Here is a 26972-nt window from a genome sequence, read left to right as displayed (position 1 = left end):
TGTCTTTCTTTTTAAAATAAATTTTGACTTCCCTATTTTATAGTACCTATCATATTTCAATCTAATCTGTATCACATATTTTTAAAATATCTGAAGAGCTTGTGGATCTAATTCTGCCATTTGTTGGATCTGCTGAATTTCACTAACCAGATTTTTTTTCTTTTGCCTTTTTTATTTTATTTTTTTATAATTTTGAGCCTATCTTCTATGTTTTTCAGCCCTGTGGAAGTCTTATGAGACCTGTCTTGGGATCAGCTCCTCTGAGTACTTGGACAAGCCTCAGAAATATTATATGCCCTGAATTAATTTTTACCTTGATTTTTGTAACTTGAGTTTTCCTGAACTATAGAAACTAGAACTTAAGATGCAGTCTCATAATTATACATGTCCAGGGGAGACTGTATATGTTTTTCCACTTACAGTCCAGGCTGGAACATCTCTTTGTGCTGGAAGGAATGTTATCTCATTCACCGTTCCACACTGAGAATCAAAGGTCTCTATTAGGATTCATACCTTGTGTGGAAGTAAAGAATTGTCACATGTCTGATGTTGAAATTAAAACCCAAGCGTCTACATTATCATTCTATCATTCTTCTACTGCCTTTGCGAGCAAAATAACACACATGCACATGCACACACACACACACAAAAGTTATAGTTCACTAACTATTCTAGTTTTCTGAACCATTTTCATTTCTGGACTTGGAAAATTTATATTATTTTCTTACATATTCACCTATGTGTTAAAATGTTTGGTTGCTATTTTATGTAGCATTTCTCATTTGTCTACCATGTTGCCAGAACTATTCAGTAATTTTTTCCAGTTCTCAGTCTCATTTTTAATATACTCCCTGGGTGTTCCTTTGACTTCCAAGGCTTTGTTATATCAATAGTGATCATTTCTCTTTTTCTTTTAATTAATTAATTTATTTATTTTTGGCTGCATTTGGGTCTTCGTTGTTGGGTCTTAGTTGCTGCATGCGGGCTTTCTCTAGTTGCGGCGAGCAGGGGCTACTCTTCACTGCGGTGTGCGGGCTTCTCATTGCGGTGGCTTCTCTTTTGGCAGAGCTTGGGCTCTAGGCACGCGAGCTTCAGTAGTTGTGGCACGCGGGCTCAGTGGTTGTGGCACGCGGGCTCAGTGGTTGTGGCTCGCAAGCTCTAGAGCACAGGCTCAACAGTTGTGGCACACGGGCTTAGTTGCTCCGTGGCATGTGGGATCTTCCCAGACCAGGGCTCAACTCTGTGTCCCCTGCATTGGCAGGCAGATTCTCAACAACTGCACCACCAAGGAAGTCCCAATAGTGATCATTTCTGAATGTCTCTCAAGTCTATTTACAGCTCCTAAAATTTCACTACTTCTGTCTTACACCCTATTGTAGCCATTCTGAAATTCTTACAGTTTCTCAGACATTTTATATACTCTGACTTCTGGGCCTTCAGAAATGCCATCTTTCTGGAATATTCTAAAAGCACTCATTTTCCTCCTGTTTATCTGATTTAACCTGAATCTATCATTTGTATCATCTTGTACAACACTTCCTCTGGGGCACAATATCTAAGATTAGTTTAGGTGCATATGTTGTGTGTTGCAATAACACTTTGTACTGCCTATATTGTAGCATTTATCAGAGATTTATTAAAGTTACTTGTTTAATTATATTACAAATGTTTTTCCTACCAGATTATAAGCATTCTGAGAAAAGAAAATGCTGAAAATTGTATTCCCAGTGCCTAGTACTATTCTATTCATTCATTCATTCATTCATTCATTCTAGGTGATGTATCTCTACGAACTCTGTCTGGTTTAAAGTTTTCAGTAAAATATCTTGAATGAATATCTTGAACCTTTGCAGTAGTTTTCTACTCTGTTTCATAGAGTTGGAACCTGGGTCAGGAGTATTAAGTAACTGTCCAAGGTCACACATTAGTTAGTGATAAAACCAGGATTTGAACTCAGGTTTGCCTACCTATAAAGTTTATATTCTTTATACATGGCATCATATGTGAGATATAAAATGAGGTTTTTATGTAACAACAATGAAAGAGCAGCAAAATGAAGACGATTTGGGGTACACTGTTCTCTTACATTTTTCTCTGAAGTATATTTACTCTATTGGATCTTTGGAAGTCTGTCCTATATATAAGTACCAATTCTCTGGAGCCACAAGTAGCATCAGTAACTAGAAATGTTATATATTTTCTCACAGGCTATAGTCCTATAATTGCTATAATCTTATGAAGTACTGGTATTTTCCATAACTATAATTTAATTATATGCTTTGGAGTAGCTAAAAATCAGAATTGGAGTATAAATAGAAGACATAAACCACAGAAAAAACAATTAAATTTTTCATCTTTACCCCAATATTTCTGTGATATAATTTTTAAGGGTATTGGTATGATCAGCAGGGTATAGTGAAAAAATAATATATTTTGGACTAGTATTCACATTTTACTCTGACACTTGCTGGTTATGCAGTGTATCCTTAGGCAAGTTATACTGTTTTCTTCTGCAAATTTGGGTTAGTAGTAACAATTGCAGGGCTGTTGTGAAGAGTATAAATAATGTATATGTGGCTAGCCTAGTACCTCTTCTCAATAAATAGTAATATATAATGTGAGTATTATTGTCTCTTTCATGTTTATATAACACTTTCCTAACCACAGACTCCTTTATTATTCTTAACGTTTATTTTAACTTGAATCTTCTATACATTTTCCACACACTTAATCATGAAGGTCAAATTCATATATATAGGATGGGGCTTCCCTGGTGGCACAGTGGTTGAGAGTCCGCCTGCCGATGCAGGGGACACGGGTTCGTGCCCCAGTCCAGGAAGATCCCACATGCCGTGGAGCGGCTGGGCCCATGAGCCATGGCCGCTGAGCCTGCGCTTCCAGAGCCTGTGCTCCGCAACGGGAGAGGCCACAACAGTGAGAGGCCCGCATACCACAAAAAAAAAAAAAAAAAAAAAAAAAAAAATTGCATATATATAGGATGTGTAATATATGCTCTCAAACAAACCTGTGATAACTGTATTTTGAAACTTCAGTAAGTTACTTATTAGTATTCATATTGGGGCGAAGGAAGAGGAATAACTAGGAAAATCCTGTATTAGAGACAGGAAAAAAACATAAATTGGATCTGAAATCTACCTCACTGGGAAACATTTCTCTAAGCTTTGTATATTAGATAAATATAAGTACCATACCAACCATGATTACCCTTTAGAGAAAGAGAAGATTGTTGCCATTTACACAATAGCCTACATGTAACCTGGCAATAAATTTTACGTGAAAGATATAATAGATAAATTGAGCATACTACCTGCAACAATGGAAGATTTTTTAACAGTCCATTAATCCATATTATATATTCTATGAGGTTGAAGTAACTATAGAAATAAAATACAGTTTTCTTTTCCTTGCTGTAGTTTTAACATGATAAATATTCTTTGACTTTGGATCTTTGTGTCTCAAGGAAGATCAAAAGTCAAAGAATATTTATGCAAAATCAAGAAAGAAAAGATTATGTATAACATTTAAGTCTTTATCAAATATAAGATTTCATAATGATATTTTAACAGAACAAGTATCCAGAAACAAACTGAAATATTGGATTCTATTTTCAACTTTAAAATTAACACTAACATGGAAGAACAGGGAAAGTGTTACGTTTGCTTTAAAAAGTTTTTGTTTTATTTGTTAGGAGAAAAATATGTATTGTCGTTAGATCTCATTTCTCTATCATCATCAGATACTGGTTATAGGACACTAAGGAGTTAAGGACACAGTATTTTCCAACATTAGTGAAAAATGGGTGGCAGCCTATATTAAACTTTTTTGATGGAACTCTTTCTAAAATGTATTTTACATTTGACTGCATTATTAAGCAGAGAAAAGCCCAAGATAATTTTAACATTTCTTTATTTGTTAGTTCTTTCATGTATCTGAAATTCAGTTACTGTGTTTTATAGGAATGGTGTGATAATCCCAGGAGTTATTCAGGTGATGAGCCCTATTTGTTCCACACTAAATTCTTTTAGAGTGTTGTGCATTTCCAGATAATGCTTCTTCTGACTTCTTGATCTTTAGGACTTAAAGGACTCAAGAGATCATGTTACAAACCAGGAGTCTGTGACCAGAGAGGCTGTGTGATTTACCAATAAGGAAATAAAAATGAATCATTAGTGACCTTACTCTGCTGCATGTGTCCATTAAATTAATGCATTCATTCTTTTTAGTGATTTGCCCTATGCTTTCTTCTAGTTCCCAATTTTTTTTTTCTCTGTAGAATTTACCTATTGGTCCTATAAACTCAGACAACAAGGTTTCCAAGAGAAATGATGTAACTAAGTATTATGTTAAAAATGAATCAGAAATGAGGTGTAGTTGCTTAAGAACACATATCCATTATATGCATATGTTGACCTAAAACAAATAGACTGCCAGATATTTCTCCAGTAAAGATGGATTTATTCAGAATAAGCAGAGTATTGCAATTCAGGGTCTGCAACCATGGTCAGCCACATGCAAAGCCCCATAAAGGGAGGAGAACACTTTTATAGAGGGGAAAAGGAAGATGGGAGACGTATAGAAACAGAGTTCATGACTTTTCATTGCCAGGAAAGAAAAGGAGTCTTTCTTCTTCCTGTTGGGCTCTGCTATCATCCCAGGGTGTGAGAGCTCCCCCTTCTGGTCTCCCAACTCTATTTAATTGAGGTTCCTATTTATTAATTTTTTACACATGTATATATGTTGTATTTACTGTGGGCAGAAGATGTATGGCTCTCATTTTCTTAGTGAAGATACACTGAATTTTCAATTATTTTATTCATTTTGAAAGTTTTTACCTTTACAGAGCTAATTTCCAGATTCCTTTTTTGGCTGCCTGGTTTTTAGACTTAGAATCTAAGAAGTGGATAGAATCTTAAACGTCACATGGGAAATTTCTCAACCAATGGTACACCTCATTTAATTGTGTTTCGCTTTATTGCACTTCATAGATATTGTGGTTTTTACAAATTGAAAGCTTGTGTGTTGTCAGATGATGGTTAGCATTTTTTAGCAATAAAGTATTTATTAATTAAGGTATGTATGTTTTTTAGACATAATGCTATTGCACACTTAATAGACTAAAGTATAGTGTAAACATACTTGTATATGCATCGGGAAACCAAAAATTCATGTGACTCACTTTATTGAAAATTTGGTTTATTTGAGGTTGTCTGAAACCAAACCTGCAACATCTCCTGTATTGAGGTATGCCTGTATTGCCAAATTTCAGGAGTTTCCAAATGCCTGGGGGGATTTTTTTTTCGTAATAAAACTTATGATGTTGGCTATTATGTTCCAAAGTTTATAGAAAAGAGATTTTAAAATGTAAATTAACCTGTTATAGATGCCTAAAGATGTAATGCTATTTTAAAAAATTAGATCTCATCATATCTTACACATTGCATTTAGTTGCTTACTCATTTTAATCATAACTTATGTTGATTCTTCATATAAAGTCTCTATTCATGTCTACTGTACATCTTCTAAACATTAAGCACTTATTTATCTAAGGAGGAGAACACTTTTTTGACAAAATTCATGTTGACTCTTGAAAGATTAACATAAGTTTTCATTATCTTGTCAAGTTAAAAAAAATACTTAGGAATATTGATTAAATTATGCCTTGGGCATTTTCATTTCTCTTTTGAGTGCTTTCTCTTATATGTCTGAGTATTTGTTGAGTTGCTACATGCATGGCTGTTGATATAGTCTTCTATATCTGCATATCAGTTATTGCCTCCTTATCACTTCTATCTTTGAATCATATTTAGGCTCTCATCACATTTTTTGGCTTCAAAAAGTTACACTTATTCTAAAATTCATATCTCAATAAATGGGTTTGGTAATCATAAAATTTAGTAAAGATTTATTCAGTTTTAGAATCATTTCCATTGTTGATATTATGCCAGTACCTCAGATGGATATACTCAAAGGTAAATTCACGCAAAGAAATTGCTTTTTGGGCTTCCCTGGTGGCGCAGTGGTTGCGCGTCCGCCTGCCGATGCAGGGAAACCGGGTTCGCGCCCCGGTCTGGGAGGATCCCACATGCCGCGGAGCGGCTGGGCCCGTGAGCCATGGCCGCTGAGCCTGCGCGTCCGGAGCCTGTGCTCCGCAACAGGAGAGGCCACAGCAGAGGGAGGCCTGCATACCACAAAAAAAAAAAAAAGAAAAGAAATTGCTTTTTAAGAAGAAGCAGGTAGTCAAGGATGCCATGTCAACCTGATCTGGTATGAAGCCACTACTTTCCCTACATGTTATTTATGAAATAATAGCAATTTATATTGTCATTGCGTAAGTTACCAATATTAAAAATGGCTATATCACTTGCAGTCTGTTCACTGAATATCACTGCTGATCACCCTGGCTGACTCTTTTCGCAGCTCAGCTACATGATAGGGAGAGTTCTTACAGGCTCCAAAGGTAAATCATTGTTTCACCATTTTAAGAACAAGGGTGAATATTTTAACCTCCGATTTAAATTTGAAATATTATTTTGGGGATAATATACGAAATAGGTCTTTGACAGGATCACGCAAAATTAATTTGCTTGCATTTTACTATTCTAGTTACTAGTGATTTGCCAAAAATATGTGTTGATATAGACTTTTAATTTTAAAATGCCATGGTTTTTAAGGGAAAATGCAAAAATTCTATAGGACTTATAGCAATGTCATTTAAAATTCTTATTTCCTGAAAATACCTTCACTAGTGTACTTCATTGGTTGAAGTACTAAGAAAATACTCAATAACATAGTTTTCGAGTGGAACCACTACCTGGAGTTACTTTGTAAAGTCCTCTTAAAAAAGAAATGATCCAGAAGAGGACTTGAGGGAAAACCTGGGAAGCATGACTGCCAAATAGGCCCAAGTCCCATGAGGAGAGCAAGGCCATATGGGGTCCGATGGTAACTACCATTCAAATTTTCTTATAAATGGTGCAGTGCAGGGAACCACTTGCCCAAGGAAGACAGCATGACGGGTGAGGTCAGCCTTATCCAACAGTCGAGAGGGCCTGATGATGGAGAGAAGGTGTAGGGAGCAAACTGCCCATGCATGTGTGAGCCCCATGATTTAGCCTTTAAGGCTCTATGGAATGAGTACCTGGGTCAGGACTGTGTTTAAAAACTTAAAAGAAAAACAAACCAAAAAAAGGCCTAAAGAAGTATGACAAAAATGATTGGGTAAATCTTGGTATGATCTGCCCTATAAAAATAAATCAAAAGTTGATAGTATTATAGAATTTAAAGAAAAGATCAAGATTCAAAATGATTGAAATTTCCAACATTATGAAATAGTGACTGGTAGGGACAAAAACTTGTGAACCAAATGCTAAAGAAGTGAAAGTATTTAGGGACTTATTTCTGCTAGACACAAGGAAGTTCTCCTTTATACAATGAAACATTTTATGGGAAATAGTTGACCTTTAAGTTGAAAATACATATGGGTAGAGTAAAAATATGGGTAGAGTAAAATAATAGGTAATTCATGGATGGTAAATGAAAGTAAGGTAGGAAATTGGTACGAGGTTGTTATAAATACAGTGATAGATGAAGAGTTTGGTGAACTGAATTCTAAAGACCTATTTTCCATTAAGGAAATACATATAACTTTAGGCAAGTCTAACTTTCATGCTCTCAATTTCTTTAGGGATGAAATAATTGGATATAATCAATGGTTTTCTTTCTTTTTTTTGAGCAAAGAAATATATTGTTATTATTCATATATTTTTCTCCAAATAAAATAGTACTCAAAACTCCAAAATTAAAACTATAGGTAGATAAATAATTGTGTAGATAGGTAAGAGGTGAACAGGTTTGGCTGAAGGAGTTTGGGCAGCCTGAGCTTAGCTGCTCCTCCCCCTTGGTAGCTCTGAGACAAGCTACAAAATAAAACTTGAAAATATTGCTGGTCCCCCTGCCATCAAATATAGGCTATGATTCTACATCACTTGTCTTAGAGAGAAAACCAAGTGTTTGCCACAAAGTGACTGGCTCCACCTATGAGAGGAACAATAATAAAGAATATGGGCCACAGTTCTGTCTCCATGTGTCCTTTTCTTCTGCCTTTATGCCAGTGAAATGATGGAGGTTTTTCATTCTCCTTTTTCTATTTTTTAATGTCTATTAAATAGGTTGTGTGTGTGAGGATTTATGATTCCATGAATATTGTCTTGGGAGATAAAAGTTCTGATATTGAACAAATCATGTAAACTCTACGTGAATTACTTTCACCATATGAAAATCTTTCTCCTGGGAAATATTAGTAAGCTGCTCTGAATTCCTTGGATGAACTGTTTGCAGTTATCTTTTCTCTTATTATTACTACCTTTTTTCTTTCTTTTTTTCTTGCAATCAGTCTTGATTATCTGATCTTATTATGACAAAATTGTCTGCTGAATTTACCAATCCTTTGAATTGGCTAGTGATCTCCTTTTAGAATTGTTTTCTGTGCGAATTCTATGTTTTGCTTTTTAATTTTTGTTGTCATGGTTATCTAAGGGTTAGGAAAGGAGGTCTTTTGATTTAATTAAGTAAAATTTTACTTTGATGTCCAGTTCTTTGCTGTTGTTGATTTTCAGGGGAATTTTTTGGGGTTTTTTTTTTTAACATCTTTATTGGAGTATAATTGCTTTACAATGGTGTGTTAGTTTCTGCTTTGTAACAAAGTGAATCAGTTATACATATACATATGTTCCCATATGTCTTCCCTCTTGCATCTCCCTCCCTCCCACTTTCCCTATCCCACCACTCTAGGTGGTCATAAACCACCTAGCTGATCTCCCTGTGCTATGCAGCTGCTTTATTTTTTAACTTAGAATTTACACTTTCAAAATCTATAACTGTATGATACCAACTAAACTAAATTTAATTAGTTTTTTGTTTGTGTTTGTTTTCTTACTTTCAACTTATTATGTTGACATCACTCAGGCAAAGTTGGATCCAGCCTTCCTACTTTGGCTCTCTATGTTCAGAAATGGCCTTTCCCTTTTAAAGCACACACTTTACTTGGAAGCACACGAATATAGAGCTTCATCCAGCTGTTCTTCACTGGGAGGAGGTTGAGTCCCTTGGTGCAGGGAATTGACATCTATTTATTTTTCTTGCAGTATAATGAGTCTAAACAGTCCTTCATCAAGTGATTCTCCTTGGTTTTCAGTCATTGAAATGTACTCATATAAAACATATTAAAAGTATGTGTATCCTAAGTCCTCAAGAAGTTACTGCCACTATATTTGTTTACCTAATGTTTCCTCTGTGCCTTTTGTGGAAGAGAAGGGTAGAGTTCTGATCACATTAGCAAATGAGAAACAAATTAAATGAAACACAGTTGATAACACCTTTCCTATTGGATGTTTTTATATCTTTCACAGAATTCCCAACTTGTGAGCCACTAACTCAATTTGCATGCAAAAGTGGAAGATGCATTAGCAGCAAATGGCACTGCGACTCTGGCAAGTACCAAATGTCCACTAGACTGCACTGATTTGATTGGGGGCCTGGCTGGCTGTGCAGCTTCTCCTCTTTCTGAGGTAGTTTGTGAGAGGAGGTTGCAGAGTCAAGCAAAATGGCCAAGACAAGTGGTGAGAGGGCAGCTGGCACGTCAATGGGGATTAGCATTTTGGAAAATAGAGCTCAATATCCATCCCTTGGGGCTGTGATGGAGATTTGTTTTCAGATATTATGCTGAACATAGCCTAAGTCTACAAACATGAAGTGAAAGCAACAACTGAGGAAATGACCTGGACAATTCAGACTCCCCAAAGCATTTATGTAAAATGCTCTATAACCTCAGGAAGGAGTAGTTTATAAATTATATTGGAATTATCCATGGTCTCAACTCTGTCACATTGTTGGGTTTTTTTTTATGTACAAATGGTATTTTTTCTTCACTCAATTGTATCATTATGTTAAATTATGCCAAATACAGGTAAATGAATTATACATAAATCGATACCTTCTTAGCCATTGATTTCAATTTAATGTTTTCACTTCACATTCCTCTCGCCTCCCTCCTGCAACAGTTGTTAATAAAGAGTAAAAGTCATTGCTAATGATAGCATACAATAATTTCCTGATATAAATACACACTTAAGAGCCATTGGGGGAAGGGTACACAGTGAGCCCTCATGTGGGAGAATGGAGAAAAAGGATCTGAATTAAAGATACAGTTATAAACTCTGGGGCACAAAGGTTCTAGGTCTAAATAGTAATTTTCCAGCAATAATTATATCACAAGCTATATCATTTCATAAAATTCCTACAGTCACCATTGTCTTCCCACTTCATTATTATTTCATGTTGCATAGATTTATTTAGTCAGTGGTTAGTCATTTCTGAGTAAAATAGAAATTAAGCTTCAAAGTCAAGGATTTTTCCCCCTTAGTTTAGTAGTTGGTATTCAATCAGAAATAAACAATATAAAAATGAAAATAATTCTCCCACTGCTCATGGGAAATGTTGATCATTGATTTATCATTCCTTTTTCTAATAACAAAATAAAGCTCTCAATACCAAAAAGAGATGTTAAGTATTTCATAAGGAAAAGTTTCTCCATGGACCAGTTTTCACCTGCTGGCTGTTGGTGCTTCTTTCCAGATGATGACTGTGGGGACGGGAGTGATGAGGTTGGCTGTGTTCAGTCCTGCTTTGATAATCAGTTCAGATGTTCCAGTGGCAGATGTATCCCAGGCCATTGGGCCTGTGATGGTGACAATGACTGTGGAGACTTCAGTGATGAAATCAATTGTACCAGAGAAGGTTAGTAATTTTGTGAATCTGCAGAATCTCATTTTAAAGTGATATATAATATTTGGAGTATTTTAGAGTGAATATCATAGAAAAATAAATTGTTCATCAGATTTAAAATATGTATGCAGAACTATATAAAATAATTTGCGGATCTCTTTACTTTTCCTTTTGTTTTCTCTGGTTTCTCAACCTTAATTCCTCCTTATACTTTGATACCTTCTTCTTTGGTCTTTGCTTCCTATTTCAGTAGATGCTTTACTTTCATTTGATCCTTTACTTACTACTCTTTTAATCCCCTACAACTTCTAAATTTCCAAACCCCCAAACCCATCCCCAAAGGGAAAAAAAAAGAATAAGAAAGGCATAATTTTCCTTTTATTTTTACACTGTATTTGTTTTCTGAAGGCTGGAAATCATCCCCTATTAAACGGTGATGTATTCCAACTGATTGACCTTCTGGAATGCAAGCTAAAAGAGGAAGGAGATCATGACCATGGTTCCCAGCATATACGTGGGCAGCCTGACCCTGTTGTTTGCATGGGTAGCTCTGCAAAATTTGATCAGCCACAGGACGTGTTAATAAATTAGAAATCATGTTGGAAATATCACAGAAAAAGCATTAGCCTGTCAAAAATTCATAACAACAATAACATTAACTAGAACTTTCTTTCTGCCTAAGAAATTGAAATAATTTATTACCCATTCTTTCATTTATTCCAAAAATACTTATTGAGAACTTTTCGTGTGCCAGGCACTGTGCTTGGACCAAAGGATAGATTAAAGAATGAAAAAACATAGTCCCTGTTTAGTTTTAAAAATCTAGCATGCAAACAGACAAACAACAAAGTGAATTCTTTAATGTGGTGACGGGGCAGAGCATACCACATACTATGTGATCATAAGAAAGAAATCATTTTCCAAGTGTTTTCCAAGGAGATGTATTTGTCTTCTGCAAATATTTGACAACCTGCAAAACAGAATATTTCTAAAGTATCTTCTCTGACATGAATTCCTTTTGTCTTTCTTTTGTTTTTCTTTCTTCATTTCTCTCTCTCTCTCTCTCTGTCTTCATTTCTCTCAATTGTAAATACTGGAAACAGTGGCAATTACAGAGATTATCTACATAATACTCGGTTCTTAAAGGAATAAATCTAGCTTTTTGGTGAACTCCCTAAGTGATTTATTAAAAGAGATATTGTCTGATTTTGATTTTACCTGTGTGACCTGGGTTATAAGAGTCGAGGCATGATCCAAATATGACTAAACAGTCACCTATGAGCCATGAAGTGATAAAACACATGGTCCTCATGGTTGTCATGGCATGAGTCATGTCTTTCCTGACAGTGGACATAACAGAAGCTATAATAAGAACAGAAAATGACTAAGAAAATTTTTGGAACAGTATCTTATAAAATTCAACATGAACATATTTTAATTTAATTTTGCTTCAAAATCAAGAGAGGAATGATAAATCTCTCTCTCTCTCTCTTTCTCTCTCTCTTTCCCCCTCTCGCTTTATCTCTATCTCATTCTTGTGTCCTTTCCTCTCTCAATTTAGTTGGTCCACTAGTATATATGAACTAGAACTTTTTGCCTATCTCTAATCTTGAGTGGAAAAAGGAAAGGTATATAAAAAGATATTTTTCCTCTTTTTCTTTGTATATTTGAAACATTCATTTGGGGTGTGGTTGACATTTCATTACTAACTTAAACTGAATATATACTATTGGTACATTTTCCCCCATCTCACAGATGTCTTTTTAGGCTCCTCGTGAGGTGTACATCTGTGGCCTGCTGACACTGACCCAATATACTGTGAAAGATAAATTGCCCCAGTGTTAATTTCATCTCAGAAGTGAGATCCCATCCCTCTGTTCTATGTGCATGTATCTCTAAGTTAAACTGATCATTGCACATTAAGAAGTTTTGGGGAGATTGCTTTACCCTTATGAGTATCCAAAGTGAGCGGCCCATCCCCTTAGAGACTCTCTAGAGAGTTATTTGGGTTTGGATTATAGAATCAGTGGCTAAGGTTAATGACCTTTATCTTGAGGGCATCTCAATTTCACTAATATATTACTGTAAAGGATATACTGTCAGTGTAAATGCCATGCGTTCCTTATATGATTACGGTAATATGCTAAGGAAATGATCCAGGTAACCCACATGATTCTTGGACATGTTTCAAGGAAGGAATGAGAAGAACTTCCTGAACTAATTTATATTTAACTGATTATAAGTTGTACTAGGATTCCCTAATCAAATATTCTACTTGGTGAATACAAGATGCAGGAATTGAGGACAGGTATCATTCTGGGATGATTTCGGTGTGTAAGACAATCCATAGTATTTCAAGGGGCATTGAAATATTTTTATCCATCATTATTTAATGTATGCTGTTATGGAAGTTATAAAATAACCATGACACATAGAATTGTTAACGTTGATCAGGAAGGCCATTTTGCACTTGTAGGATATGTGAGGACATTGCCAAGGTAAAGTAGAAATTTGATTCAATTAGTCATATAAAATTCAGTCCGAGAACCTGCTGCAGAAGAAAGAGCAGGGGATTCTGGCTTGAGTTTCAGGACTGGCTGTCAAAACTGATCAAATACACCATATAATTGCTCAGCACTTAAGCAGAGCATATGGTGCAGTTTCTCTCAACTCAAATTGTTTTCAAAAGGGCAGAAAATACTCTTGAATTGACTTTTAATAGTAAAGGAGAAGGGGATACCAAGAATAACATTCCATATATAATCTCTATTTCAGAAAATTCCCGAGCTTAAGTTCAATTCCTATTCTTTCTGATACCACTTTCAAGAAAATAATTTCTATGGTGATCATTTTTTCATCAGCAATATGATTAATATATGGGAAAAGTGTTAATGACTAGTCCCATCCTAGATTAATGTACACTCATCTCTTTCTTCCTTCATATTGTGCTTCTCTTTCTCTCACTTCCAAACTCCTTTACTAGGCAAAGAAGATACAATATCTTTACAAGTCACTATGCAAGTGTGCACATGCGCGTGCACGTGCACGCACACACACAGAGTCTATGAGCTAAAGTGGAATAGAAAGACCATCCATGGCACATGATTCCTTCCTTTGTTTCAATGCCTGTTTATCATTAATTTAGCGCTTTTTGGTTCTGAATCCTTTGGTTGGTACATCTATTTATAGTTACCCTTTTGTAGCTACTGGGTGAATAGTTTTTCCAAGTGGAAAAACAGTGAGGCTGGACTGTCCAAGAATTTGGTATGAGGGAACTTCCTCTAGAGCCTCAGTCCTGGCCATTTATTAAATATTGAAAGGTTTTGTAAAAAGATGGTTTTACCTGCAAGAACATCAAGAATAAAGTTAAAATGAAACTTCAGTCTTTTCCTACAAGTCTTTACCTCCCTGGCTGTAATATTTTTAAAAAGAGAGCATGAGAGAGAGATGCTGGACATATGTCACATCTGTAAAACACGAAATATATAGAATTAATCTTATCCCATTGTTGATAGTTTAGTTCATTTGAGTTATGTAAACTTTCATTCTTATACTATTTTTGGGAATTGTCTCAAGCATATTTCACACAAGGAATAAGGCATTTCTATAATAAACATATGAAAATTGTGCAGTATCTTTAGACAGCTATTATTCCAGGTCAATTTCCATTTAGAAATTGTAAAAAATTATAACAAATAATTTCAACGTGGACTTGATGAAGAAGGGAACAGGTTTTCTCTAGAATAGATTTTGCCTAAATTTTATAATTTCTTCTAAATGCAACCTAAATATCCCTCAAATATTTGGATTTTTCTCTGAGAAAGCCCCTGACACTGTTTTATGATTACTGTTCTCTAATGTCTTCTGTTTGGCTAAAAAGGGAATATTTACTACCTGCTGCATTAAGTGAATGAGCTGGGTGATGCTGGAATGTGTGATCTCTTATTTACATCACAAATACAAATTAAATGCAAATTTGAGATTTAGTATGTATCGACCTTCAATTTTGATTTATTATAAATAATCTTTAACAAGTTCCCAAATCCATTAGGCAGTCAAATGTATACCGTTATTAATGTACGTGTTCACACATGCTTATGTTCTTTTGCTTTAACTGTTTTTGTTTCTGCTTTGGAAACTTCCATTTCTTTGGGGCTTCATCTGCATTCATTCATGCATGCATTTATTCATTTGCCTCTCTACATCCTTGTTCCCAGTTTAAGAAGGGAACTAGAGTAATTTTATTTTATCTTTGTATTTTCATAGTCAAGTACAATATTTGATATATAATAAGTATTATAAATAATTATTGAGTGAGTCTATTTCTAGACCACAAAAGTTGTTTATATTTCAGAATCAACACTTATTTGTTTTGTCTTATACATCTAATAACTTCTGTTTCCTCATCCTGGAGTTTATTTCCATGATGATGGACAAGGCTAGGTGTACGGATCTAATCATTTACATTTCCTCAATACAGCATAGCCACTTTCATTTATCCAATAATATTGGCAATTTCAGCCTAGGATTCAATAAAATATAATAGATAGGAAATCTTCTTTATCTTTTATTATTGTTTACTTCTTTTTTTTTGTCCTCTCTTTCCAATAGATAGAAAGTTTCAGAAAGATAAGAAAAGTGTACATCTTTTTTGTGTCTATAAAACAGTAAGTACCGGAGAGGAGATTCCATCCATGATACTATAGCGGGGGAAAAGGAGTTAATCTGTGTTGGCATCCCACAAATTGCCAGGAACTTTACATTTGTTATTCCATTTAACGCTCAGAATAAGGATTACCAGCGAGGTTAAGATACTTGCCTAGGATTACACAGCTGGCATTTCAGAGGTTGTCTGCTCTTTATTCCTATGTCCAGCTGTCTGCTTCTGCAGCTATCGAGTATAATCTCTTTTATTTTTTTCTGTCTCTATGAATTAACATTTGTATGATCCCCAAATAATTACTATGTTGTTCTCAATTGAATACTCATTTTCTCTTTAAAATGAAAGAGAAAGACCTTTCTACTTATTATGGGTCATTGTAATGAAATTTGCCAAAGGGCACTAGAAGGGACCCAGGCCATTACATTAAATCATCACAAGAAGTCCATCTGTCTCTCTTTTTGTTTTTATTCTCCTCCCCCCACCCCAGCCCCACACACAATTCTCCTTGATAAAGTGGATTCTGGAACTTTGTCATTGGAATAGCTGTGGACATTCCCACACAATTTCTCCATTCACCCAAAGAACATGTTTCTCTGCCATAAAAGTTTTACCTCATAGACTCAAAAAATTTAGGAAGCTGGAAGAAAACGGAAAGATCATTTAGTTCAGTCGTTTTCATTGTGCAGATGAGGGAAAGGGCTAAGCTAGATAAAATTATCCTTATGTGTATGTAACAATAACAGTAACGTGATGCTGCTTCCTGGAAGGAGCTGATAATGTTCTGTGTTAGAGATGTTGAGACTGGGCCCTTTGATCCATAAAGACATTTTTAGGAGCGATTTTGAATTCAAATGATTATGCCAAGTTCTTAGTGGAAAATCCAGAAAGGTCTGGCAGTTCCGCCAACCAGAAAGCAACAAAATCCTACCTGGGAGATTGAATCCACTCAGGGCACTGCAGGTATCAAACCTGATATTTAGCTGAAGACTTAGGTTACACATTTAAGCATAGAGAGAATGGAAATGGAAACCAATATCTTTTGACTTCCCACCTATGTCATATCCTATCTCAGCTGAACCATCATGTTTTTAGCACCACAGTTTAATCCTAAACACATAGGAAATAAGATATCAGTAAATCCTATAGACAATAAGACTCAGTCACTTATCTTATTTTTCTTTCATGAAAATATTCTGAAGATACTTTCAATTCACTTTTACTAGAACACACAAATTGCTATTATTTCTTAGGCACTGAACTTTATTGAGAATTAAGTACAGGTATTGGCTTTCAATTTGGGGAAATTATCAAGTTATGTTATGGATTCAGGAAATTCACATAATCTTCCATCCTAATGTTTTTTAACTACTCTCTTTTAATGAAAATATGGATTTTTCCTGATAAAATACAATTAAAAGAAAATTTAAATTTCATCCAGTTTTAGAGAGGTATAACATCTGTTTTCAATGAGATACAAATTGGCTTAACTTTATTCTCTCACAGGTCGATTTATTTTGTTTAGGGACTGTTAACACTGAGATATCAAAACAATGTTAATTATTAATGGATTTTATCCATAGAAAATCTCTTTTTGTTTTCTAGGACAAAATAGCTCTTTAAAGGTCATTTCAACCTTAATACTGCAAACATCTTTTACATCAAGAGCAAAGAAAACTCAAGGCTTTTGAATCAATTAATAACAAAGGCTGTTTTGAGAATCTATAATTTTCCTAGCAATGTGATTATGAAGAAAATTAAAAGGAATCAGATAAATATAATTTTTAAATGAAATCTTAGAGAGTGAGTCATAAAAATAGGAAGAAAAAAGTCAATTATCTTCCTCTTTACACTTTAGAAAATTAGTAATGGGTCTACACTTATTCCTAGATGAATTTAGCTTTTGTATTAAGACAATTATGCACCTAGACACTAAATAAAGTAACATCTCTTGTTTTCTAAAAGATATAATTAATAAAGTTAATAGGTAACAAAAGACCTAATATTAATGAAGAATTTCCTACTCTTTTAACAGAACTGAACAATATGGGCAAGAGTGAACTCATTTCCATAGTCTTTAAATTCTGCTTCCTTGTTCTTAAATTGTGGTTAATGATCAGTGAAATGGTAGAACTTGAGGCATTCAGCTGAAAAAAGAAAAAACCATAAGTATACAAGCAAACAGAAAAGAGACAAAGGGCATGTATAATATACAAAATAATTAGTTCACCTCTCAATAATTGAGTAGTGCCCATGCATTTGTGAGAGTAAAGAAATAAGCAAAAGGATAAACTTTGCTTTTTCCCATAAAAATAGTTGGTAATTAGCTTCTTTCAGAGTCTGTTTGAACTGTCAGCCTTTGTTCCCTTATTTATGTGAAGCATCAATTCGGTTTGCACTTAAGTGTTATATTCCTGCAATGAAATGACCAGATTCATTCACTTTTTGTTAGGGAATTTATTTCAGTCCTGGGTTGGTATTTGCGTACACACAGGATTCCTAAGAAAAATTAGGTGTCATTGTCTGCATACCAAACTTTTCCACGAATGACTTTGTTATGTAAAATCATCTACTTAAACTACCATGACCTTCCTGGTATGGAATACTCACTGGTATCAGGATCTTTCAACACAGCATGCTGTTATGTTGATATGTATACACTTGATGGCGTGTTCTATAAGTCGTAAGCAGAATTTAGAACATTTTAGAGCACAGGTCAGCAGATCTTTTCTGTAAATGGTCAAATAGTAAATATTTTAGATTTTGCCTGTTTCAACTACCCAACTCCACTGTTTTAGCACCAAAGAAGCCATACACTATATGTCTACAAACGATTATGACTGTGTTCCAATAAAACTTTACTTAAAATTCAGGTAGTGGACCTGAATTGGTCTGCAGGTCATAGCTTGCTGACTCTTCCTTTAAAATACAAGTAGAGGGCTTCCCTGGTGGTGCAGTGGTTGAGAATCCACCTGCCAATGCAGGGGACGCGGGTTCGTGCCCCGGTCTGGGAAGGTCCCACATGCCGCGGAGCGGCTGTGCCCCTGAGCCATGGCTGCTGAGCCTGCGCGTCCGGAGCCGCTGCTCTGCAATGGGAGAGGCCACAACAGTGAGAGGCCCGCATACCACAAAAAAAATAAAAAATAAAATACAAGTAGAGACACATTCTAAAGGAGTTATAATTCTGAATAACCTTTTATGCCCATGTTTCAGGAAATATCAAACTTATCATGAGACAGGCAAAAAATAATAGGGAGAAGAAAAGGGCAAAATAAAGAAGAGATAATAATTTTAAAATGTTACTCTCTGGCTCTGCCTCAAACATATAGCTCATGTGTATATGCTTATACATATTCTTTCTACATAATAATGTTCTATATTATTTTTAAAAACCAGTTAAATAATGTCACATTTTTTCCAGTAAATATTTGAGGTCTACTGTGAGCTTGTCATATTTTTAAGCCAAGAAGTAAATTCCAAATATAAAATATCTGCGCTATAATCTGTTTTACTTAATATTTAATATCTAACATGTCTGTTAAGGTGAATGGTTAATTTGAACAGTGAATGGAAAAATAGGTTTCTCAATTATATAGCCAATTTAACAAATTAATACACTGTTTACTTCTATTTTGATAATGTAGAAGTTCAGCATTCCTGTGATATGTTAAATTTTAAATAATATATTCATGGTGGAGTTCCAGATACCAAAATTTAAAATTGTAATGAGCTAAAAACAATGCTTTATTTGTTTTATGTAGATTTCACTTTAATACTTGAACATACTAGGGGATATTTAAAACCCTAAATTTTTTCAGTATATTTTTATGTCGCTATATATGTCTATGTGTTTTTAACACTAGAAACATTTTAGTGTTATAATAATTGAATTTGTGCCTAGATATCCACACATTTTTTTTCTGTCATGAAAATTCAACATTGGCAACAGAATTTTATTTTATTTATATATATATATGTATATATATATATATATATATATATATATGTCGTACATAGGCTTTATTATGTTGAGGGTAGTTTCTATGCCCACTTTCTGGAGACTTTTTATCATAAATTGGTGTTGAATTTTGTCAGAAACTTTTTCTGCATCTATTGAAATGATCATATGGTTTTTGTTCTTCAGTTTGTTAATATGGTGTATCCCATTGGTTGATTTGCATATACTGAAGAATCCTTGCATCCCTGGGATAAATCCCACTTAATCATGGTATATGATCCTTTTAATGTATTGTTGGTTTCTGTTTGCTAGTATTTTGTTGAGGATTTTTGCATCTATGTTCATCAGTGATAATGGTCTGTAGTTTTCTTTTTTTGTAGTATCTCTGTCTGGTTTTGGTATCAGGGTGATGGTGGCCTTGTAGAATGAGTTTGTGAGTGTTCCTTCCTCTGAAATTTTTTGGAAGAGTTTGAGGAGGATGTGTTGGCTCTTCTCTAAATGTTTGATAGAATTCACCTGTGAAGCCATCTGGTCCTGGGCTTTTGTTTGTTGGAAGATTTTTATCACAGTTTCAATTTTATTACTTGTGATTGGTCTGTTCATATTTCCTATTTCTTCCTGGTTCAGTCTTGGAAGGACATACCTTTCTAAGAATTTGTCCATCTCTTCCAGGTTGTCCATTTTATTGGCATAGGGTTGCTTGTAGTAGCCCCTTAGGATGCTTTGTATTTCTGCAGTGTCTGTTGTAACTTCTCCTTTTTCATTTCTAATTTTTTTGATTTGAGTCCTCTTCCTCTTTTTCTTGTTGAGTCTCGCTATAGGTTTATCAATTTTGTTTATCTTAAAGAACCAGCTTTAGTTTTATTGATCTTTGCTATTGTTTTCTTTCTTTCTGTTTCATTTATTTTTACTCTGATATTTATGTTTTCTTTCCTTCTACTAACTTTGGGTTTTGTTTGTTCTTCTTTCTCTAGTTCCTTTAGGTGTAAGGTAAGATTGTTTATTTTAAATTTTTTCTTGTTTCTTGAGGTAGGCTTTTATAGCTATAAACTTCCCTCTTAAAACTGCTTTTGCTGCATCCCATAGGTTTTGCATCATCGTGTTTTCATTGTCATATGTCTCTAGGCATTTTTTCATTTCCTCTGTGATTTCTTCAGCGATCTCTTGGTTATTTAGCAACTTATTGTTTATCCTCCTTGTGTTTGTGTATTTTATGTTTTTTTTTCCCTATGATTGATTTCTAATCTCATAGCATTGTGGTCAGGAGAGATACTTGATATGATTTTAATTTTCTTAAATTTACCCAGGCTTGATTTGTGACCCAAGATGTGATCTATCCTGGAGAATGTTCCATGTGCACTTGAGAACTTATATATTGAGGTGCTCCTATGTTGGGTACATATATATTTATAATTGTTATATCTTCTTCTTGGATTGATCCCTTGATCATTATGTAGTGTCCTTCCTTGTCTCTTGTAACATTCTTGATTTTAAAGTCTATTTTATCTGATATGAGTATTGCTACTCCAGGTTTCTTTTGATTTCCATTTGCATGGAATATCTTTTTCCATCCCCTCACTTTCAGTCTGTATGTGTCCCTAGGTCTGAAGTGGGTCTCTTGTAGACAGCATATATATAGTCTTGTTTTTGTATCCATTCAGAGAGCCTGTCTTTTGGTTGGAGCATTTAATCCATTCACATTTAAGGTAATTATTGATGTGTATGTTCCTATGACCATTTTCTTAATTGTTTTGAGTTTGTTTTTGTAGGTCCTTTTCTTCTCTTGTGTTTCCATTTAGAGAAGTTCCTTTAGCAGTTGTTGTAGAGCTGGTTTGGTGGTGCTGAATTCTCTTAGCTTTTGCTTGTCTGTAAAGCTTTTGATTTCTCCATCGATTCTGAATGAGATCCTTGCCGGGTAGAGTAATCTTGGTTGTAGGTTCTTTCCTTTCATTAGTTTAAATATATCATGCCACTCCCTTCTGGCTTCTAGAGTTTCTGCTGAGAAATCAGCTGTTAACCTTATGGGAGTTCCCTTGTATATTATTTGTCGTTTTACCATTGTTGCTTTCAGTAATTTTTCTTTGTCTGTAATTTTGGTCAGTTTCATTACTATGTGTCTCGGCATGTTTCTCCTTGGGTTTATACTGCCTGGGACTCTCTGTGCTTCATGGACTTGGCTATTTCCTTTCCCATGTTAGGGAATTTTTCGACTATAATCTCTTCAAATATTTTCTCAGGTTCTTTCTCTCTCTCTTCTCCTTCTGGGACCCCTAAAATGTGAATGTTGTTGCGTTTGATGTTGCCCCAGAGGGCTCTTAGACTGTCTTCATTTGTTTTCATTCTTTTTTCTTTATTCTGTTCCGTGGCAGTGAATTCTACCATTCCGTCTTCCAGGTCACTTATCCGTTCTTCTCCCTCAGTTATTCTGCTATTGATTACTTTTAGTGTATTTTTCATTTCAGTTATTGTATTGTTCATCTCTGTTTGTTTGTTCTTTAATTCTTCCAGGTGATTGTTCTTTAATTCTTCTAGGTCTTTGTTAAACATTTCTTGCATCTTCTCGATCTTTGCCTCCATTCTTTTTCCAAGGTCCTGGATCATCTTCACTCTCATTATTCTGAATTCTTTTTCTGGAAAGTTGCCTATCTCCACTTCATTTAGTTGTTTTTCTGGGGTTTTATCTTGTTCTTTCATCTGGTACATAGTCCTCTGCCTTTTCATTTTGTCTGTCTTTCTTTGAATGTGGATTTCGTTCCACAGGCTGCAGATTTGTAGTTCTTCTTGCTTCTACTGTCTGCCCTCTGGTGGATGAGACTATCTAAGAGGCTTGTGCAAGCTTCCTGATGGGAGGGACTGGTGCTGGTTAGAGCTGTGTGTTGCTCTGGTGGGCAGAGCTCAGTAAAACTTTAATCTGCTTGTCTGCTGATGGTGGGGCTGGGTTCCCTCCCTGCTGGTTGTTTGGCCTGAGGCGACACAGCACTGGAGCCTACCCGGCTCTTTGGTGGGGCTAATGATGGACTCTGGGAGGGCTCATGCCAAGGAGTACTTCCCAGAACTTCTGCTGCCAGTTCCTTGTCCCCGCAGTGAGCCACAGCCACCCCCGGCCTCTACAGGAGACCCTTTAACACTAGCAGGTAGGTCTGATTCAGCCTCCCATGGGGTCACCGCTACCTCCCCTGAGTCCTGATGCGCACACTACTTTGTGCATGCCCTCCAAGAGTGGAGTCTCCTCTTCCCCAGTCCTGTCGAAATCCCCCAATCAAATCCCACCAGCCTTCAAAGTCTGATTCTCTAGGAATTCCTCCTGTGGTTTCCAGTCCCCCAGGTTGGGGGAAACCTGACGTGGGGCTCAGAAACTTCACTCCTGTGGGTGGACCTCTGTGATATAAGTGTTCTCCAGTTTGTGAGTCACCCACCCAACAGCCATGGGATTTGATTTTATTGTGATTGCATCCCTCCTACCATCTCATTGTGCTTCTCCCTGTCCTTGGATGTGGGGCATCTTTTTTAGTGAGTTCCAGTGTCCTGTCGATGATTGTTCAGCAGTTAGTTGTGATTCTGGTGCTTTCGCAAGAGGGAGTGCCCACACATTTTTTTCCATTTCCGTCTATTCAACTTTTCTAATTGACCCAGACAGTAAATCTCAGAGGTCTGAAATATGGTCCCTTTATTTATTATTAAATTTTTCATTATATCCAAGTATTAATAAATGGTTTTGATAGTCCCATTCAACTTCTTATCAGGATAATCTCCAGCAAGGACTACATATGGGTGTAAAAAGAGTTTGTTGGAATAAAAAGTAAAACACAAAAACCATGCCCTGGCAGTGTGTTGGGATGGGAAGGTGGGAAGGGTGGTGATATTAATAACCATCTATAAACTAGATGACATGCAGGCTGTCATCAAGGTCCAATGGGAAGTTGATTTAAAAGAGAGGCCCCAGACTTGACTTCATTATTAGTTCACATCAGAGATTGTAGAGCCATCAGGCACACAGTTGTCCCTGGGAAATTCATCCCACATTACCTGGAGAAGAGCAGGACAGGTACCCCCACCAGCCCCAACACTGTTTCTAGCCAGGTAGCTCAGGAGCTGGTAGGTAGGTTTAAACAAGCATCCCTCCTAAGGATTTCTAGAAATCAAGGACAGCCCCTTAGCACTTTAGGGAGTTGATAAGGGTTCCCTCAGACAGAAACAGGCCAAGCATATGTCCACACCCTGTTGATAAGGGTTCCCTCAGACAGAAACAGGCCAAGCATATGTCCACACCCTGTTGGTAAATGAAATGAAATGACTGATAGGCTGCCAATCTGATTCTCAGTAGTTTCAGGACAGGTGAAGGATACCTGGGAATCTGCAGGCAACAGGTACATGAACTGTTAGTACATAGTGAGTCTTTGAAAAGCTAGGAACCAATCAGGAACTGACACATGACAATTATGAGAAATGCAGGAAGCTTTGTGCACATGCAATACATAGTGATTTTTTGCTTTTCAAAGCTTTTTACAACAAATGACAAGTTAAAGCATAAACTCCATTAAAACCATAAAAAGAAGGTTTTTTTCCCCCAGAAGACTGGTCTCACAATTTAAATAATTCATTAAATTTGCAACACTATTATTAGCTGTTTTCTCAGGAATACTTTAACATTTTTTATAAATCTGAATAAGAAAAACATAGTATAAATATAATTTTTGCAACCCTGATTTTCTTTTTTTTTTTTAACTTTAGGAGAAAAAATTTCCTTTCTGTCTCTGTACAGTTACTAGTCTACTAACTGCAAATATTTAGTCAAAATGAATTCATTTAAATATTGGGATAAATTCCACCATCGGTTGCCACATTTCCTCCAGGGTTCTGTGTTTATTTATTTATTAGATTCCCCTAAATTGTATGCTTAGTTTAAATAGCTTCAGGGCAAAAATACAATAAAATTGCATTAGTTTAAAATATAACCAGCATCAGCAATGTGAAAACATAACAGTAAAACAGCATGAGCATATACATATAAACATAGTCATCATTTTAACATTCCACTGGGACAAGCCATGTTATAAAGATAGATTGTGTGCCAAGCCCTGAAGCTTAAGCATCTGGGGCTCTGGGGAACCACACAAGCCTGAAACTCAGGTTAGAATGGTCATCACAGGCTCCTTAGAGTGATTCAGCTTTCCATCCAGGGGAAAATCAACAACTGTTAACAGAAGCTGATTTCATTTGGCAAGAAGGTTAAGAGAAAATAAAATTCCACCACTTTTTCTGTGTTTTCTGGCAGAAGGGGATAGCATTTCTAAATATCAACATATACCCAAAGCTAACAGACATTGAGGAATAGGTTTGGAGTATTTTTAATTTATTGTGAGGAGGTAGGATGAGAAGTAGCAAGGGAAGGAATATGAAAATGTGTGTGTGTTTATGTGGTGTGTGTTTAATAGTCTACTTGACTTCAGTATAAACTTTGGGTGTTCAAGCAAATGAAATAGATACATATATATAACCCCTTGTAAATTTGTGGAATCTTAGAGATTTTTCTCTTTCTACTTATTGTCTAAATGCTCCCAAAGAGATAGATACAAACTACATATCTGAGCATAACCGAATCTAGCAGCAGGTCTTTCTGTGACCCCCAGTTGCCTGTAGGGTGAAATCCAAACCATTTAGCATCGCATACAAGGCCATTCAAGCTCTAGGCTTTGCTCTCCTCTCTAGTTTTCTCTTTTCCCACTCCTTCCATCACACACAACACAGAATTTTACGAATGCTGCTGACTTTGTTCGGAATATCTTTCGTCGCATTCTACTTTCCCCTCTGCCTGACTCTTAGTCATGGCTTGGAACTCTCTTCTTATCCTCTGTCATGAGAGTTTCTCCTCTGAAATCCCCAAGTCCAGGTTAGATTTCCCCTCTGCCTGTTCTCACCATGTTCATTCCTACCAAAGCACTTAGGATATTGCTTTGTAACTGCATACATCGCCTAGTTCCCTATGTGCAGACTATTTTATGATGTTTTCAGAGGCAGAAACTACCTTTCATTTTTCACCTAGACACCAGCAAAAGCCATTTATTTGGTCTCCCTATTTCCACTTTTTTTTATACAGCAGCCAGTGAGAATTTTAATAATGTAGATGAAATTATATCATCATCACTCCTCTGTTTCAAAATCTCTAACAGAAAGAAGATACTTGTTGAACTTTTCTTACCATAGATGTTGATAAAGCCCACAAGATCCAGCCCCTGCCTACCTCTCAGATCTCATTTCTAATCCCCCTTCATTCACTTTGTTCTCTGTCTATAAAAACAAAGTCTGTTTCCTGCTTTAGAATCCTTGCATTTGTTATTCTCTTTGCCTACTATGCTCTTTACCCTAACCTGCTTGGCTGGCTCTTTCCCTTCATTTTGGTCCCATCTCAAATATCACCTTCTCAGAGAGGCATCTCTGATCATGCTGTCAAGATGTTCTCTATACCCAACTCACTCCTTATGATAGTCATCAAAGATGTTCACAGTATAGTTCTATTTTTTCCTTTTTCTGGGTACATGATAAGATGGTACTTCCTAGAAACTTTGTGGTTGGGTGCGACCAACATGTTGGGGCCCCACCCCATGCAATTCATTGGCCAATGAATTGTGAATCAGAAGTGATGTATGTTTTTTTCCTATATAGCACTACTCTGACCCATTTTCTTCATTGCATTTACTGCTTTCTGGATGAATCTAGTTTATGTTCTTATATAATTATTTATTAATGGGAGAGTAGTAAAGAAAGCAGGCTCTAAAATTTAATTGTGTGGGCTCAGATATCATCCCTGCTGCTTATCATATGTATAACCACAGACAAAGTTTCTGTTTCTGTGAAGTGGGATGCTCTCAGTAAGCAGTTCTATTTATTTACGTTTAATTAAAATCAAAAGAAGCAGATGGGTGATCCTTCTTTTCACTGGGTTTTAATCAAATCTTAGATAATTTGAAGTATAAGCAAAATTGAATACCATATAAACTACCATTTACATGCAAGGTATATGGAATGGGTGATAAAGAAAGGGAAGTGTGAAACTGGTCTCCACGTTCCTCTTAGAGTCTGCTGTAGGAGTCAAGGAAAGCTCAGAATCCCTTCCACAGGGGGAAAAAGGCATGTCAGCATGAAGCATCGTGTATAGTTTCTGAGATTTTATGAATTCCTAAGGCTTACCCATGAATCTCTTGAATCTACAAACACCAGAATAAGAGACCCAATCCTAGATAAATATATATTTTTTTTTTTTAAGTAAAATGAGTCAAAGAAAATTATGGACATTAACAGATGAAATGTACACAGGAAGTCAATCTAGAGGAGAATTGTTTCACCATTTAGATTTGAATATTTATGATGGTATATTGTATTTCCTTCTCTAAACTATATCCTCATTTTAAAGTTGCTGTAATCTGGTTGTTTATGGTACCGCTTAATAGATAGTCCACAAAGGTTTGGACATGGGTAGTTTAAGGAAAAAAAAAAAAAGAAGGAAAGAAAAGCCTCAGGGAAATACCACATTTGTATTTAAATTTATAAGAT

General features: G+C 35.7%; 1 protein-coding gene across 1 annotated transcript in view; it reads left to right on the top strand.

Annotated features, from left to right (window-relative positions):
• LRP1B (LDL receptor related protein 1B) overlaps positions 1-26972 on the top strand; it is a 1933320-nt gene that overhangs the window by 1168357 nt on the left and 737991 nt on the right. The window contains exons 19-20 of the mRNA XM_024122386.1: positions 9429-9509; positions 10654-10815. Of these exons, the coding sequence (XP_023978154.1) occupies positions 9429-9509; positions 10654-10815 (243 nt within the window). The remainder of the gene's footprint in view (positions 1-9428; positions 9510-10653; positions 10816-26972) is intronic.

This window comes from Physeter macrocephalus, chromosome 2 (assembly GCF_002837175.3).
Source record: "Physeter macrocephalus isolate SW-GA chromosome 2, ASM283717v5, whole genome shotgun sequence".
Taxonomy (NCBI): domain Eukaryota; kingdom Metazoa; phylum Chordata; class Mammalia; order Artiodactyla; family Physeteridae; genus Physeter; species Physeter macrocephalus.
The sequence above is the reverse complement of the archived record's forward strand: the minus strand, read 5'-3'. Positions and strand labels throughout refer to the sequence as shown.